Source organism: Alosa sapidissima, chromosome 11, assembly GCF_018492685.1.
Source record: "Alosa sapidissima isolate fAloSap1 chromosome 11, fAloSap1.pri, whole genome shotgun sequence".
NCBI lineage: Eukaryota > Metazoa > Chordata > Actinopteri > Clupeiformes > Clupeidae > Alosa > Alosa sapidissima.
The window spans coordinates 9,042,484-9,061,048 of NC_055967.1; the positions used below are offsets into that span (position 1 = coordinate 9,042,484).

The following is an 18,565-nucleotide window of genomic DNA, read 5'->3' on the forward strand; positions in this document are numbered from 1 at the left end:
CTGAGTGTGAGGCAGTGAACGTGCTTACAGTTTGGCAAAGTTCATAAATGGAGTAGCTACAAGTGTTACAGTTATAGTTTCAGAAATTGAGCACTGTTAGTTTTTACAAAAATAAGACACTCCCTCTGCCAAGGGGTGTCATATCAGGGCTACACTGGGTGGGCAACCAAAGCATTCTGTCCATGGAGCAAATGCTGCAACAATTAGCTTTCACTGTAATCAGTGGAACTGGGACTACACTAGATGTGAGAGCGGCGCTGTGCACATTTGAAAAAAAGTACAACTACTTCTACATTCCACGAACGGAACACTTCATTTGCGGACCCTGCAGCCAGCCCTTGAGAGCTCTGTTCTGGAAAAGGAGCCTTTGATTCTTGAATATGAGAGAACAATGGCGTATGCAAGTGTGTGCTGAACATGCAGTGAGGTTCTCTGGGATTGGCCCTTGTGTGCTGAGGCATTCTGTGACATCTCTAGTTTCCACGCAGTGACCGACATCCACAGTTGTTTAGTCCGACAGCAGAAGAATGCGGTCACCTGACTAGACTGGACACTTTTGATCTGAAAATCACACTCTTCTGTCAATCCAATTATTCCAAAAGGCTCACTGAATTTATCCGCGGATAAAAACAAAGTCAAGCCCATATCACTGTGTCAGAGTTCAAGGCTGACATTGTTTCAGAAATAATGCTTACATGTGTGAGCCCATTCCTAAAAAGTCATGTCACTGGTACTGTACTTGTAGGGCTACATCTATCTAACTAGGTACAATAACAAGGTTTATTTGATCATACATGCTGTAGTGTAGCAGCCAGTCTCGTCCAACCGTGTAGCTGTTTGTGTTTGTTGTCCATCGTATTCACTATTAGTGACTCTTTGTGTGTGTATGTGTGTGTGTCCACAGCTACCGCTACCAGTGTCGGAGGCATTGCCCCCAGAGGACCTTTGAGGACCAGGACAGGGGTTTGTGCCAGGGATGCCCGTCCCAGTGCGCAGACTGCCGCAGCAGCACCCTCTGCCTGGCCTGCCAGCCAGGCCACTTCTTGCACGGTACGGTACAGTCAACGCCTCCTCCTTCCCTCTCTGGGTCTCTAACCGGAGGAGCATTCAAGCAGTGATCACTCGGTGTGTTTCTCCCTTATTGATCTTCTGCAGTGGTACCACTGCAATAAACCCTTCATGAAGAGTTTCATTGCCCTTCTCTGGGCTTTGAACTGCAGGAGGATTTATAAAGGTGGGGTTCTTGATTCTAGCAAACTGGATATGTTCTGCTCAACAGAAATCAAACATGACTCCCCTCCCTTCTATACTCCTGAGGCAATGTGTTGATTGGCTTGAATACTGAATGGCTCAGTCCAATGGCTCAGTTTGTTTCTCACTTACACAGGCGATCTATCAAGTGCTCTGAGGACTGTGAGGTGAATGTAGCTGATTTTGACCAAACATGTTATATAGATTATGAGAATTTACCTTTAAGTTATGACCTATCGATGCATTGCTCTGTTTTGGCCCTTGCACTGGTAATTTGGGTCATAGCTTGAGCAGTGGCTCTTTCATTTGACAGGTAAATTATTACTGAATGCAAATGAGTTCAATGCAAAACAGTGGAATGAAGAACATGCATAAAGACATGGTAAGGAAGCCATTTATGGGGTAACAAGGATGTTACAGTAATACTATGTTACAACGGTGTTGTCAGACCCATATGTGTATAGATGGATAGATAGATCCATCTATAGTATAGGCCTAGGCCCTTTAGCCTAGGCCTATACTTACTGTTCAGCTGTCAGATAGTGAGGCTATTCAGTTTTCACGTTTTTATGAAATTGAAAATTGAGTCAAAGGCTGAATACTAGTGTGTAGTTTTGCAGATTTTGTATTGGGTTATGGCATTATATGGGGTAATGGGGTTATAGTGACATGTGTACTGTAAAAAAAAACATAATAATTTTTATGTAGAAGTTGTGATAGTTGTTGATTAAACAAGTCTGCCCTCTGCTGGTTACTGTTGTAATTATCCTTGAGTTACTATTTCTGTTTAGATAAATTTAGAGAGCCTAGGTTTTGTAGACATGTAGTTATATGGGGGTCCATTACTACCAGGCAGGGACCATGTCTTGGATATTATCTTCATCTAACACAGGCACTGCCACTGGGATAGCAAGGGCAGAAGCCTGTATCTTTTAAAATTGTTGGCTGGCATTAGCTCCCCTTGGTGAAATGCACTCAGCAGGCCTAGCTTAGCATTAAAGGCTAGTGACTGTGAATGTAAGTCTAAGGCTTTTAGGCTTGTATTGTGAATGATAAATAGAAAATGATTAATGGCCTTGATTTTTATGTTTTAAAATGTGACATGCTATGTTCTCCTTCCTTCCTTCCTTCATTCATTTATTCATTTATTTACCCATCCCGTGTCAGGTTTTGACTGTGTGAAAGAGTGTCCCGAGGGCTCGTTTGGAGATGGCAGCGGGTGGCGTTGCCAGTCCTGCCACACGTCCTGTCAGACGTGCCACGGCCCACACATGAGGGACTGCGACCTGTGCCCAAGTGGCACCCTGCCCGTTTACGGCCAGTGCCCTGTGCCCTGCCAACAGGGACAATATTTTGACGGTGAGTGCAGCCATGGACGGATTATGAGCCACTGGGTACTGACATGAAAAGGGCCCCCCTGCCCACCTCAGAAAGTTAGAACATGTCCACATATGACATTACACATACATGTCGTTAAACCAAACACACACAAGAGTAAAATCTACTATCCAATGTACAATGTACATTTTTTTGAGAGTAAGTAAAAATAATAAGACAAAGGGCCCAAGGAGCACAGAATCTCCCAGCAGAAAGCTTCATTAAAGCAGGGACTGATATGGGCAATACCTTGACCAACAGCTACAGTTGTAATACTAATTCAAAGTGAGTTATTCAGTATACTTGCATGGAACTTACGTAAACACTACTCAAAATTGATCACACTTGTTTCAAATGATGTGAACAACCAATATAAGCTAGTTCAGAGCGTAAACAGGTCTTACTGGTTTTCTCCATTGCTAAGTGTCAACAAGTGTCAAAAATTAAATTCAAATATAGCAGACATGTCATTGACAGACATCCCAAGTCTCCCGGAAGTTCCGGGAGTTTTCCGCATATAGCGGCTCCCTGACACCTGCAAATTAGATAAAATCAGAGAATGTCTAATAAGGGGAAAACTGCCACTCTCGGGAAACTTCTGGTTTCTGAACTGGTTGCAGTTCCTGTTATGGTTCCACGTGAGGGCGCTCACGAATAAGTGCAGAATGAATGGAGATCTATGGAGCTGTACCCCTCAAAATCCACTTTTCTCGGGATATAATTTTTTGTCTAGAAATTTGAATGTTGCATTCGAAAGAGGGGACAGAGAAAATACACACCGCTAAGTATTGTATTTTTTGAGTCACTTATTTGTTCTAAAAAGCCTTTCAAATGCGTCAATGACGTCATGCGAGGTGGGGGACGAGGAGGAGGAAGAAGAAAAAAGGCAAAGAGCAAAGCAAAGTAGTCTGTAGGCCTGGGCCAGGTAGGCTCGTTCAGTAATCCATCCCTGAGTGCAGCAAAACGCCTTCTGTTCATGATGATGTCTAGCCAAAGTTTGCAATTGCAACATACAACACCCCTGTTTTCAGACGCGATACTGTAGTGGTTCTCCGGTCGCTCTGCTCTGTTTTAAGTAGGCTATGCACCGAGCCTAGTTTTGGCGGATGGCGCTCTCTTGGTCGCCTCTGAAAGCAGTGTCGTTGCCGTGGAAATCCGAGATAACAACTCAACATGTTGACTCAACTGACAAATAGAGGCAACGCAAACAAATAAAAAGTCTAAAGTCTAGGCTAGGCTATTAGGATGTGATATGATAAAGCAGACCTTGCACTGTGCAGGCTATAGGAGGATATACGCTACAGTGAATTCAAACACAGTAGGCTATACGCCAGGGTGTTGTTTTGAAAGTCAGTTCTTCAATTCTAACTCTTATTTTACAAAACTAACCACGAAGAACATGTTCCTAAATTAATGTCAGCATCTGCGTTACAGTTTTTTATGATTGCTTAAAAACTAAAATCAAAAGTATTCCACAGTTAGCGAAATCTTACACTCAAGGAGCAAAACATCCGCCTAGATTTGCACAATAAGCACATTATCAGCCTCACACTTTTTGCAAAACACTACATACATTGATTTATGTACTTTTCTCACTTTAGACAGAAATCTCCGATAATGTCTCCTCTTTCTGATTTCAAGGCACTATCTTTCAAAATACATACCCATAAACCAATTGATTAAAGTAAAGTATTTTATTAAAGTATAAGAATAGTATAGTATAGTTAAAGTATTTTAAAGGTGTAAACATAGTGAACTTTTAGGTGCACTGCAAGTGAACTTCAAGGTTCAAGGTGTCTTTATTATCTCCAAGGGGCAATTTGTTATGCAGCCAGCAGAGAGAGCATATTCATAAACAGACATACAACATGAGGGCTCACCAAAACAGTGGACATAAAATACAACATAAAGTAAACTGTAAATATAAAAACATAAGAACATAATAAATAGTACTTGTAAAAACACTCAAATGAGAGTGTTTAAAAACCTGGTGACTGGGTATAAAAGAGTTCTTGTATCTATTTGTCTTACATCTGTTGGACACAGGCTTTTTTGAGTGCTCTGTTCTTATGCAGGGAAGGAATGTTAACTAAGGTAGCCCCAGCAATCTTGCTACATTCGTTAAACTCTACTATGGAGACATTTTTTGTTCTTCAGAGTTAAAGACCCATATACCAGCAAATAAAAGAAAAAGTGGTAACACTTTATAATAACTACACACAATTCATAATTTATTATGACCGCCGCTTTAGTCAGATTTTTTTTTTTTTTTTTTTCTTTTTTTTTTTCTTTTTCGCATGCCCAAATTTCCGTCAATGATTCCCGGGACACTGAAAGACCAGGGTACACGAAACTTGGTGGGCATGTAACCCCACATGGATAGCATGGAACCATCGTTTTTCGTTTTGATCTGTAGCCCCCCCGCTGGACTGGACCCCCCGAAAGGAGGGTAGGGCAGACGCAGTTTTCTGTGAATATCTCGAAAACCGTAGGGTTTAAGAGGACCATTTTTTTTTTGTATGTTGATCTCGAGGGGCCATGTCAACCTATTCCATAACCACTCATTTCATGTATAGCGCCACCTAGTTAAACACAAAAAAGTAAAAATGAGGTGTTGTAATTGAAGGTATCTGTGACCTAACATAGTCAAAACTGCACGAAATTGGAAGTGTAGGATCATTATGACACCCTCTGTATGCACGCCAAGTTTTGTGGAATTCCGTTCATGGGGGGCCACACAATAAATTCATTTATGTTACTATACACCAACTGGCCTGTAGGTGGCCGGAGACAGTTTTCTGTGAATATCTCGAGAACCGTAGGGCCTAGGAGGTCCACCTTTTTTATGTATGTTGGTCTTAAGGGGGCATGTCAACCCATCCCATTACCACTTATTTCATGTATAGCGCCACCTAGTTAAAAATTAAAAAGCAAAAAATTAGGTGTTTTCATCACAATATCTCTGGCTGACAAGGTCAAAACTGCACAAAATTAAAAGTGTAGGATCATTATGACACCCTCCGAATGCATGCCAAGTTTTGTGTACTTTCGTTCATGGGGGGCCTTACAATAAAATAATTTATGTGTACATTTAGTGACGTACACCAACAAGGATTCCCGGGACACTGAAAGACCGGGGTACACAAAACTTGGTGGGCATGTACCCCCACATGGATAGCATGGAACCGTCATTCTTCGTTTTGATCTGTAGCCCCCCCCCCCCGCTGGACTGGACCCCCCGAAAGGAGGGTAGGGCAGACACAGTTCTCTGTGAATATCTTGAGAACTGTAGGGCCAATGAATGACCAATTTTTTCCGTATGTTTGCCTCCAGGGGTCATGTTAACCCATTCCATGTGCACACATGTGCATAAACAGATACACACGCACACACATACATTTACAGTAATCATACGTATGACACATACTCACACAGTAGACATATGTACGCATGCATGCACATGCACAAACACACATACGCAGGCAAACACACAAGCACGCACATACACACACACACACACACCCACACACATAAACATAAATTTGTAGACGCACACATGCACACAATTCAAGAATTTTTCCCGTCATCTACTCCCTGAATTTTTGGTCATTGATACCCGGGACACCGAACCACCGGGGTACATGAAATTTGGTGGGTATGTAGCCCCACTAGACTTTTAAGGAAAAATTTCATTTCGTCCCCCCCCCTCCCCCCGTGCTGGGCCCCCTGAACCGCAAAAAAAAAAAAAAACGTTTTTCCTAAATAACTACCTGAGCCGTGGCACTGAGGATGAAGAATCTTTTATGGTATGTTGGTCTCAAGGGCCCACATCAACCTGGCTCATAATCACTCATTTGTGATTTGCACCCCCACCCCCCGGTAAAAAATGAAAATGCAATATTATTCTGCTTTAATCGCCCCTATCTTCAGTTAAGATGTTCCGAACTGCACCAAATTTTATGTGTATGATTGACCTGGCATTCTCCGGGGGTATGCCAAGTTTCGTAGAATTTCATCCATGGGGGGGTCTAAAAAAATTAGGTTATGTGTACATTTAGTGACTGTACACTCATTGGCCTGTAAATGGTGGTGCACACATATACACATGCACACACACAGGCACCCACATACTATCGGTATTAGAACATAATTACAAATTCAGTAGGATTAAAAGAAAGCCAAAATAAATATTCATCATCATCATCATGGCTGCATTTTCAGTATTGGCGAGAAGTAGTCATTTGTCCACTAGATGGCGCATCGTTGAAGTGAGACGTAATTTTGTTGGAAGTTAAAAGTGGGTTGGAAAAAACAATGGACGCTTCATACAAGGACTGTAATTTACCGCAGCGAACATCTAATAAGGATAGGACGATGTTCACATGAAGTGTAATTCCCATTTCTTCTTGAAGCCGAAATAAATCTGAGGATGTTTATCGGACATGCTTGGTTTTTACTGCAGGTACGTTAATCTTGTAATATCAATAAGGACCTAGGTAATGTTACCGTTAGCGTTGGTTGAGTGATGGAGGCATTTGATTTATTGCATTTGTAGAGAACTATAAATGCGGTTATACCAAGCAAATGTATAGCAGCACTGTTTGTATCTTTCGACTGTCATTTATTGCACGTGCTACAAAATCATTCTGTGCAATGGAAGATTTACCAACGTTACACCGGTCTGATACAGTTTTGCCTATACATGCGTGAGACTGAGACGCCTGTTTATTTTGTTTTAAGTGCGTGCAGGGTGTGCGAGGGGAATCGATGTGCTTTGATTACAGCTTGGTAGTTGTAGTCTGTGAAATTAAAAAGCACGTGTGTGTGAAGTATCCAAACAATGACACCTTCATTTCATTATGGCTGCTTTAGCAAAACACCTTAAGCTACTGTGTAGTGGGTCCCATTTAGAAGTGGCTACTTCATTTGCGCTTTCCTTGACTCATGGAGCTGCGTGAATGTTATTACAACTTTTCGCCACGATATGACAGTTCAAGTCCGCTTGATACTGTAAGGCGTAAGCCATTGGTTTCCAAAGGAGATTTTATTTGTGTCGCCAGCATAGCCTATTGACAATTTATGTTGTAAATAGGCCTACCTTATAGTCCTACCTGTAGCTTAGGGAAGCTAACAGCTTTCTATTAGGATCTAGTTTGTTAGTTACCGTTTTGTCATAACTCTGATCTGCCCGCTATTTATTTTTTGATTTTTTAAAAGATTGAGCTTGGTCTGATGAAAGCCAGACTAGCCATGGACCTCAGTTAAACAATGCAAGGGAACATGAATCAGCCTATATTTGCACTAACAATAACGGACAAAAGCTCTTCAACTTTGGCCCGTTAAAATGTGTATGAACAGTCTAGCGACGCATTTCATCAAGGCCCATTTGGACATGTCAGTTATTTGCACCACTGGTTAGATGTAAAACAGCATTTCGTTTCAGACTAGGCTACTGTTACTTAATTTGTGCATTAACAATAACGTTTCAGACTACTGTTACTTAATTTGTGCATTGACAATAAAGTATTACATGAACTAAAGATGACTAAAATCTTATGTAGAAGGAGAAACATTCACGAAAAAATCCATCCATCCAAAAATGACCTTTGTTTTTGATAGCTGTTGAAAACGGCATGGAACTGACAGAGATGTTTTTGTTTAAAAATACATAAAAAATAAATAAATAAATAAATAAATAAATAACATTATGCTGATACCTTTTGCTTTTCCCAAATACAATGTAGCCTACAGGTGTAAGTGACTTTTCATCAATCCAGTTGCAATGGATGAACTGTGATGAACTGCCCTACTTGTGATTGTTTAGAGATTTTAAAGGTTTTATAACAATGCTACATCTTCTTTGGCTATTCTACAATCTATTCACCTTTTCAGCACCAGTAGGCTACTTTCTGTGCAGCCGCACACACACACTCAGGCATGCCAAACAAGCATACACAAAAGTTTCAAGAGTGGGGGATGGAGTAAAATATGGAGACAAATTGAAGTGTGATTTATTTTCGCGGAACGGATGTACAGGACTGAGCGGCGGTCATATTTTGTACCGCTATGCGGTACATCTAGTTAAGCCTTTGTTACTTATTAGTTAATGGTTTGTTCATCATTAGTAATTTCTAATTTATCATCAGTAAAGCATTTGTTCACAGTTATAAATAGTTTGTTCATAGTAAATAAGCCTATATCTTAAATATGTTTATACATTATTGTTAATACTTAATAAATGATGCAATAATATTTTTTTTGATTAAGTAATATTTCCATTATTTAACAGTACACATGTATTAATGATTAGTTAGGGTGAGGATACATATTTTATAAACCACTTTCTAATACTATAATTAATAATTAACTCAGGAGTTACAAGTGGTTAGTTAATGATATTTTGTGAGCTCATCTAAAGTGAGGATGTTTTATGCCTTGCAACACATTTACAAATGAGTTATAAAGTTTACACTTGCATTTATTCATTTAGCCGACACTTTCACCCAAAGCGACTTACACATGTCAATGAAATTAAAGGGCAAGGCCACATTGGTGGACGCTGGGGTTTGAACCCCCAACTTTATGGGTTACTGCATGTTAACCCGGTTCCCTATCCACTACACTACCTCTACCCAGTGGTATTACAACAGTCAATTAAAAAATATAATATAGATATGCGTGTTTACTATGAACAAACCATTTTTAACTGTGTGTAAACATGATTTACAGATGAGAATTAATGTAGGAATAATGCTTTACAAATGAAGAATACAGCATTTAATAATAGTTTATGTTTAATAACAGTGTGTAGTAGAAGAAAACAGAAACTCTTGCATAGTTGTAGGGGTTTCCATCTGGGCCAAGGTAGTGTAGTGGATAAGGAGCTGGGCCCAGTTCCCTGAAAGCATCTTAAGCCTAAGAGCGTCGTAAAGTCCCTCTTACGAACGTCTTAAGATTTTCCGACTGTTTCCCGAAACCATCGTAGCTTAAGAGCGTTGTGAAAACACTCGTAGATCTACAAGTGCTCCAGAGTACTCGTTACTGGCTAAGAGCGTCTTAACAGTACTTCTCACTGAGGTCACCAACAGGACATACAGAGGAATTACAACTTACAATACATAATCCAATTTACGTTCCCATTCTTTATTGTGTTTACCTGTGATGAATCAGATTTTAGCATGCAAAATAGTAGCCTATAGCCTACATTTAATGGTCATAATAATGTGATGAAAAGCTGACAAAAATGCAATCAAGTTATGAAACGAGACGTTGCCAGAATAGTTTGACATTATCTTTGCTAAGTGAATATTTTATTAGGCCCATGAGGTAAAAAGCAGAGAAAGCAACATGTGGTTTAGTCTGTAGCCTACTGCATCAAAATCTAAGCCTACACATTTCCTCTCTTTCTTACTCGACTTCTTTATTATCTTCAAACGTGTTCTTAAGTGACACCGCGAAAAATTATTGCATGGTGCAACAATCTAATCTTAAAATAATTACAATTATTTATGTCTCTGTGTGGTATATAACCTACATGCAGATGTCAAAGTGTTTCTATTTTCGTATTGATGTGAATTAATGTGTAGATCCGAGGTTTAAATGGTAGGCCTATAGCTGTGACGTGCAGTCACCTGACATCACCGTCAAATCAGAGCATATTTCAGAACTATTAACGTGGACAGCTCCCCTTAAGAGCATCTTAAGAGCAGTGCATGCGCGTTCACGCTACGAGCATGTTCGGGAAACAGTCGGAAAAACCAAACGAACGATCGTAAGATGAATCGTAGAAAACCCTCGTCAGAGCGTGTCTCCGTTGTTATCGGGAAACTGGGCCCTGGACTAGCATGCAGTAGCCTGAAAAGTTGGGGGTTCGATTCCCGGCCTTCACTGTTATGTCAATGGCCTTCAATTTAATTGACATGTGTACGTCGCTTGTCTGCTAAATGAATGAATGTGAATGTAATCTTTACAACTCATTTGAAAATGTGTTGCAAGGCATAGAAAGTCCTCACTTTAGATAAGCTCACAAAATATCATTAACTAACCACTTGTAACCCCTGAGTTAATCATGAATTATAGTATTAGGAAGTGGTTTATAAAATATGTATCCTCACCCTAACTAAACTAACTCAGTGCATGTGTATATTGCATAATTTATTAAGTATTAACAATAATTCATAAACCTATTTTAGATATAGGCTTATTTACTATGAACAAACTATTTATAACTGTGTGTACAAATATTTTATTTATGAGAATTAACATAGGAACAATGCTTTACAAATGATGAACAAAGCATTTTGTAATAGTTTGCAACTGGTTTATAATAAGAAAATTATTTCATTATAAGTGGTTGTTTCATTACTTATTAAGTATAAATCATGTACAGTACTTACAAACATATTTTGGATAGGCTTATTTACTGTGAACAAACCATTTATAATTGTGTGAACAAATGCTTTACTGATGATAAATTATGTATGAACAAGAAATTACTAATGATGAACAAACCATTAACTAATAATTAACAAAGGCTTAATAAATGATAAATTGTGTGTAGTTATTATAAAGTGTTACCGAAAAAGGTAGAACAGATTCAATCAAACAACAGTAAAACATCTTCATAAAAGTGCTGTCCACACTCAAATGTGAGTTTACGGTAAAAGTACATGCCTTGGTGAGCTTTCTTACACACATTGTCGAAAACACAACTACTGGGTTCAAAAATCAGTCTAAACACTGGGCTACAGGTGATCCCTTGTCAACAACAGAAATGTTATGCAATGTAGCACAGAGAGGAAGAGAAAGAAGAGACACTGTTTTACAAAAAAGTGTTTATGAAATAGAAAACTGTCTGTAAATAAGGCTGAAAATTAGTGTATAGGTTTGCAGATGTCATATGGGGTTATGGTATTAGGGAAATGGGGTTATAATGATATATTTACTGTAAAAAAAAATGTATGATATGATATGCAATGATTTTGTGTGTAAGTAGTTGTACTTCACAATGTGGAGAGAATTTTTTTTTTGCATTGAGTAGAAAAACCTGATTTGTCTAATGTGTTTTGTGTTGAGTATATTTAGTGTGTAACCGATTCAAACATAATCAGGTCATATGGTGGATGTGTTTGTGATATGATAAGATACTCGAGTTTTGATAAATAATTGTATAGTTTGGACTCAAGTGTTTCATTTCAAAAAAATCTGACAAATTCTACTTGGGTGTGGTGTTGTGTTAATTGTGTGTAGTGTTTTGGAAAAACGGGCCCTGTTTTAGCTATTGAAGCTATTGAAAAAAAAACCTGTAAATCCAGTCAAATTAATAGTATGCAGTGTAGTTTTGTTGCAGGGAAAAGAATACTGATCTCAAATAGAAGTATTCTTTGTCTTTTTCTTGTCAGTGTTGACATTATGAAATTCCTTTCTTTAAAAGGAATTGACAGTGAATGCCATTACTGTGACGTGTCATGCAAAACATGTTTTGGTCCAAAGGCTCTAGACTGTTCATCATGCTTTACAGGTAAGTGCACAAATAATAATCAAACTATATGCTGCAAAATAAAATGCAAATTATTAGATGCAAATGTGTAACAATGATAAATAAAACTAACCGAGAAATACTAGAAAATAAATACTTTCTTTCACCTTAAAAACATGTGTGTAGCATGAATGGCAAGAATGGAGGTGCAATATTATTAATTAATTAATTAATTAACCATTATTTTAAAAGGAACTTTCCAGACCAAAAACAACCTAGGGTCTATTTTCAGAAGCTAACAGGTTAAACATTTGTTTGAGCGCATAATTATGTTAATTGGAGGAGTTTTTTCAGCAAGAATGTCATTTGCATTAACTCCAAATTGTCTTACAGTGAAAGCGAACCGGGCATAAACTCACGTCAAAAACAAACTATTTTACACCACTGACAATGTTCAAAATAGAATGACACTTTTATAGTAGTGTGGTGAGGTGTTCTACAGATAAATCAAAGTATTGTAAACGTTGTAAGTGTTTCGAGAGGTTATAAAATTTTTATTTTATGAAGGTTCTGTTTTTACCCTACCTTTGCTGTCTTCCTGTCACGGCCACCTTGAGGGAAGGTACTTGTAAAAACACTCAAATGAGAGTGTTTAAAAACCTGGTGACTGGGTATAAAAGAATTCTTGTATCTATTTGTCTTACATCTGTTGGACACAGGTTTTTTTGAGTGCTCTGTTATGCAGGGAAGGAATGTTAACTAAGGTAGCCCCAGCAATCTTACTACATTCCTTAACTCTACTATAGATGGATTTTTTGTTCTTCAGAGTTAAAGACCCATATACCAGCAAATAAAAGAAAAAGTAAGAACAAATTCAATCAAACAACAGTAAAACATCTTCATAAAAGTGCTGTCCACATTCAAATGTCTGAGTTTACGGTAAAAGTACATGCCTTGGTGAGCTTTCTTACACACATTGTCAACCTGATGCTCAAATGTTAGTTTGTTGTCAATCACAGTCCCAAGATATGTATATTTCTGAACAGTTTCCACAGCCTGACCATTAATGACAACAGGGGAGATGGTATCCTGTTTTTTCCTAAAATCAATCAATCATCTCCTTGGTCTTACTAACATTGATATCTAAAAAGGATGAATTACACCATGAACTAGAAAAGCATTTCCTGAAGGAAATACAGTGCATGAAAATGCAAAAATATAATGTATAAATATATATGGTTAAATTATTTGCTTGGTAGATAAGGTTTAATATAGTTGGAATGACTGAACAGTTAAAAAGGGTGATAATTTAATAAGGTAGATAGTTGACGATAACTAACAGTTGGAATGGCCCCAATGTTTGCTAGCAGTTATGCTAACTATGTTAACAAAGATAATAATGTTAACCAAGTTACTTAACTTAGTTAACTTAGCTAATGTTTTCAGTTTTAGTAGTTATGCTAACTAACATGTTAGCAATGCTAACATGCTAACTATGCTAATCATGTGACTTAGTTAACCTAGCTAATCATTTTTAGTAGCTATGCTAACTATGCTAACTAGCATGCTAACAATGTTAAAATGCTAACTATGTTAACTAGCATGTTAACTATGCTAACCATATGACTTAGCTAACTTAGCTAATCATTTTTAGCAGTTTTGTTAAAAATGCTAACAATGTTAGCAATGCTAACATGCTAACTATTGTATGCTAACCATGCCAACTAGCTACAGTGGGTAGGAGTCATAGTTGATGACAAGTAACAGTTACAATGGCTGAACAGTTAAAAAGTTCAGTAGTTTAAAGGGTTAAATCGTTTAACAGTGAAATATTGTAGTGAGGACTTTTATTTTGAAACAGTTTTTGGGAGAGGAAGCAGTTGAACAGGATGTGTAGTCTTAATAGAGCCAGTTTGTATGCTTAAAGCCTGAGACTGGCAGTTGATCCAGGTGGCCTGAACACCTGCCATAGGATTCTAATTGCTACGGCTCTATTGTGATGTCATCAGCCCATGTTAAGTCTATGGGGAAATTTTGAACAGTTTTTAATTAATAGTTTAAAAAGTATAAAAGTTACAAAGCTGAAAAATACATAGCACTCTTGTCCTAAGTAAGACCTACGTAACATAGTTTGAATGAAGTTTCTAGGTTAAACGGTTGAAGCTGCATTAAACGCGTTAGAAGACAGTACAGTGCATTCTCATGCACTGTAATTACGCTAGTTGATAAAATCTGACACCACAGGGCCGTGGCCATGATCATCTGAATTTAAAAGAGACACAATGACAGAGTCGTCAGCAAACTTGATAACATGTCGTCTTGGATGTTGGCTTTAGCACATATTTATATATAAAACAAATAAAAGAGGTGAGAGGATGCAGCCCTATGGTGAACCAGTGGAAGAGATAAGAACATCAGATAAAACATTATTGACCTTCACATGCTGGGAAACTGACAGTTATAGAAATCGTAAGTTACGCATGTAACTATGGATCTGTGAGACCAAGGGATGACCGTCACTGTCGGTCTAAAAAAGGAATGATCACCTTCGTTCTGCCTATCACCGAGTCAACAAAGTCATGCCCATGACCTCCGGAAGCAGAACGACTCGAGCTTGTAAATAGCGGAGATTGCTCCCGGTTCAGTCTCCTACCTTGAGCGCCTCAGGATGGTCCGAGCGACAAGGATAGTGACGGTCATCCCTCGGTCTCTCAGATCCATAGTTACATGCGTAACTTACGATCTGTTTCGACCTCACTCTGACCGTCACTACGGTCTAAAAAAGGGATGACACATACCAAAAAAGTCGCGAGGAGCTCTAAGCTAACCATTAAAACCTCGCTCGGTCACGGACATGAGGGCAGCGTCGCCAACCGGAGCTGGGCGAGTGAAGTCCACCCTATAAAACCTGGTAAAAGTGCAAGGCGTCGCCCATGAAGCCGCTGCACAGATATCGCTTGCTGGTACCCCCTTAAGGGCAGCCCAAGACGTAGCCATACTCCTGGTGGAGTGAGCCCTTGTACCCGAAGGGACCGGCATTCCCAGAGTCTGGTAGGCATGGGAAATAACCTCAACCAGCCAATGCGACAGCCGCTGTTTGGAAAGCGGTAGTCCCTGCTTCGCCGCCCCATAACAGACAAAAAGTTGAGTGTGTTCCCTCCTCAACGACTGCGTACGGGCCAGATAAGCTCTCAAAGCCCTGACTGGGCACAGAGTGAGCAACTTGTCGCGCTCTGCCTGTGAGGCAGCAGACGGCTGGAATTGGGTCAGCTCCAGAACCTGGTTGATAGACTGCTGACTTAGAACCTTAGGCAGGAAGGCTGGATTAGGCCAAAGTGACACGCCAGTGCCCCCTGCCTGCCACCTCAGGCAGTCTTCGCTGACGGAGAGGGCGCACAGCTCCCCGACGCGCCTGGCCGAACAAAGAGCCAGGAGAAAGCTAGTTTTCAGAGACAAAGATCGCAGATCTGCATCTAAAATGGGCTCATACGGGCCTTCAGTAAGAGACATTAAAACGGTGGGCAAATCCCAGTTTGGTGTCCGCAAAGTGCGAACTGGACACAACCGGCGGGCCCCTTTTAAAAACTGACCAATCAGTGGATGCCTATCCAAGGGCCTGTTATCCGCACCCTGGTGAAAGGCTGAAATGGCCGAGGCATAAACCTTCACAGTACTGACCGCCTTTCCTTGATCCAAATAGGACTGCAAGAAGCGCAAAACTTGTGGCACAGGGCAAACCGCTGGCTTAAGACCCAAGCTGGCACACCAATCCGAAAAGATCCTCCACCTGAGTGCATAGCAAGCTCTAGTAGAAGGAGCCCTGGCGTTGTTCAGAGTCTCCTGCACAGACTCAGCTAGCTGTTCAATGACTGACTCTGCAGGGGCCAAACCCACAGGCGCAGGGCACCTGGGTTCGGATGCCAGATCTGCCCGTCTGCTTGTGACAGAAGATCCGCCCGGCAGGGTAACTGCCATGGCTGACCCCGCAGGAGCCGGAGAAGGTCTGGAAACCAAGGCCTCGCCGGCCACCGTGGAGCAACCAGCAGAACTGTGTGTTGGCCCTCCCTGATCCTCCGCAGGACCTGAGGTACAAGAGGGGATGGAGGAAAAGCGTACAACAAGCCTGTCGGCCAGTCTTGTGACAGAGCATCCAGGCCCAAACTGCCTCCCTGTCCCACGAGAGAGTACCACTCTGGGCAGTGAGTCGTTTCTGCCGACGCAAACAGGTCCACTTGTGCAGTCCCATACTGAGCCCAGACCTGGCTGACCACCTCTGGGTTCAATCTCCATTCCCCCGGGAGTGGCCCGGTCCTGGAGAGAATGTCGGCCGCCCTGTTCTCCACACTTGGAACGTGTACTGCCCTCACTGAAGCCAGACGCGGCCATGCCCATGACAGCAACTCCTCCGCCACCTGGAGGCACCCCCAGGACCTCGTGCCGCCTTGGTGATTGACATGATACACCGCCGAGGTGCTGTCTGACCTCACCAGAACATGTTGGCTTCGCAACCCTGGCAGGAACCTCTGCAGGGCGAGATGGATGGCCTTCAGCTCGAGGACGTTGATGTGCTCTGACGTCCAGGAGGGAGGCCACACGCCCCTCGCTGACAGCCCTTCCCAGACAGCTCCCCAGCCTGTCAGAGAAGCGTCTGTCGAGATGACTTGCCTCTTGTGAGGAAGGCCCCCCAGTGGAACACCCTGGAGTAAGAACCTCCTGTCCGTCCAAGGACGTAGGGCTCAGATGCAAGCAGGAGACACCCGCAACTTCACATGCCTGTCGTCTCTCGGGTGGAGCTGAAAGGCATTGAACCAACACTGCAGGGGGCGTGCCTTCAGCAGGCCCAATGGCAGTACCGCAGCTGCCGCGGCCATTAAGCCCAACAGCCTCTGGACTTTGTGGGCGGTGACCAGTCTGCCCAGCCGAAAGCCTGTCAGAGCCTCGGTCAAGCTGTCTGCCCTCCGTGGAGTGAGAGACGGCGTCATGCTGACCGAGTCGAGGAGGACACCAAGGAAATCCGCCTGCTGGCGGGGCTGCAAGTTGCTCTTTTTCCAGTTGACCGTGAAACCCAGAGCCTGGATATGGGTCAGAACCGTGTTGGTGTCGTGCACCACCTGCACCTGAGATGGGGCACAAATTAGCCAGTCGTCCAGGTACGGTAGGATCTTTAGGCCCTGGACCTGCAGGGGGGCTAGCGCGGCTGCCACCACGCGAGTAAAAATTCTGGGGGCCAGTGAAAGGCCAAATGGGAGGACCTGAAACTGGAACACCCTGCCTTGGAAGGCGAAGCGGAGGAAGGACCTGTGTGCTGGGCAGATAGGGACGTGGAAGTACGCATCTTTTAGATCCAGAGACGTAAACCACTCCCCTTCCTGGATGGAACGAATCACTATTCCAACGTGGGCCATTTTGAATGGCAGCACCTTGAGGGACTGGTTCAAGGGCCTGAGGTCGAGGACCGGCCGGTAACCTCCGTCTTTTTTGGGCACAATAAAATATTTGGAATAAAACCCAGTGTGCCGTGCGTGCAGCGGTACTTCTGAGATGGCCCCTTTCAGAAGCAACTCCTGGACCTCCTTGACAAGCACGGAATTTAAAAGGGGGTCTTTCACAGACGTCATCTTGACCCCTGAAAACGTAGGGGGCCGCCGTCGAAACTGTAGGCGGTAACCGTGAGTCACTGTAGCCACAACCCAAGAATCTGGCACAATCCCTTCCCAGGAGGTCCTGGACAGCTGGGAAGGGCAATCGACGGGCAGCCCCGGATCCCTAGGCAGGACCGCCACCGCGGCCTGCACCTCTGCCTGCGCCCCGTCGAGGTCTTTGCTGTCCTCTGGGCCAGGGAGTTGGGGCTGAGCTCTGGTCTGGTGCACGAAAGCGCCGGTCCCGTGGGGCAGCATAGTTGATACTTACCTGTGGTGTTAGGGCGGGCTGCCACCGCCTATACTTACCTGATGCTGCCCTGTGGGGAACCGGAGCCCGCCTGTGGCACACACGCTGACCAGTTTCTCTAGAAGCGCCAGCCTGTTCCACTCTGTCCAGCACCCCCTGGGAGTCTGGATGGAACACATGCCCAGGCACCACGGGGAGACCTAACAGGTCTGTCCTGATGGCATCAGGGAGAGAGGTTTGGGCAAGCCACACCTGTCTACGGCACAGCACCGCAGAGGCCATAGCACTCCCCACATCACGCGTCAGCTGGGAGTGGGCTGACAGTGCGGCATCCACCAGGGCCCTTGCATCATGGTCCTCCGGGCTCATCGTTTTTCGCAGAGCCATCAGAGTGATGGCCAGGGCGTTGCCCATACGGGCTGCCCGTGCTGATGCGTCAAAGCAGTGACTGATGAGACGGTCCGTCTTGGCACACTCCTTACGCGGGCAGCGTGGATTGGGAGATGCATTGGCAGGCCCCAGGGAAGTCCAGGCGGCGATGGACTGCTCGGCCGGTGGCATATCCCCTAG

At 42.5% G+C, this 18,565-nt stretch overlaps 1 protein-coding gene across 2 annotated transcripts in view; it reads left to right on the forward strand.

Moving 5' to 3' along the window:
* The window catches only part of LOC121723722 (proprotein convertase subtilisin/kexin type 5), a 161,794-nt gene that overhangs the window by 16,212 nt on the left and 127,017 nt on the right, over nucleotides 1-18,565 (forward strand). The window contains exons 5-7 of one of the 2 annotated variants that reach the window (XM_042109706.1): nucleotides 905-1,050; nucleotides 2,419-2,610; nucleotides 12,062-12,148. In XM_042109706.1, the coding sequence (XP_041965640.1) occupies nucleotides 905-1,050; nucleotides 2,419-2,610; nucleotides 12,062-12,148 (425 nt within the window). The remainder of the gene's footprint in view (nucleotides 1-904; nucleotides 1,051-2,418; nucleotides 2,611-12,061; nucleotides 12,149-18,565) is intronic. The other variant, XM_042109707.1, reaches the window with a different exon arrangement.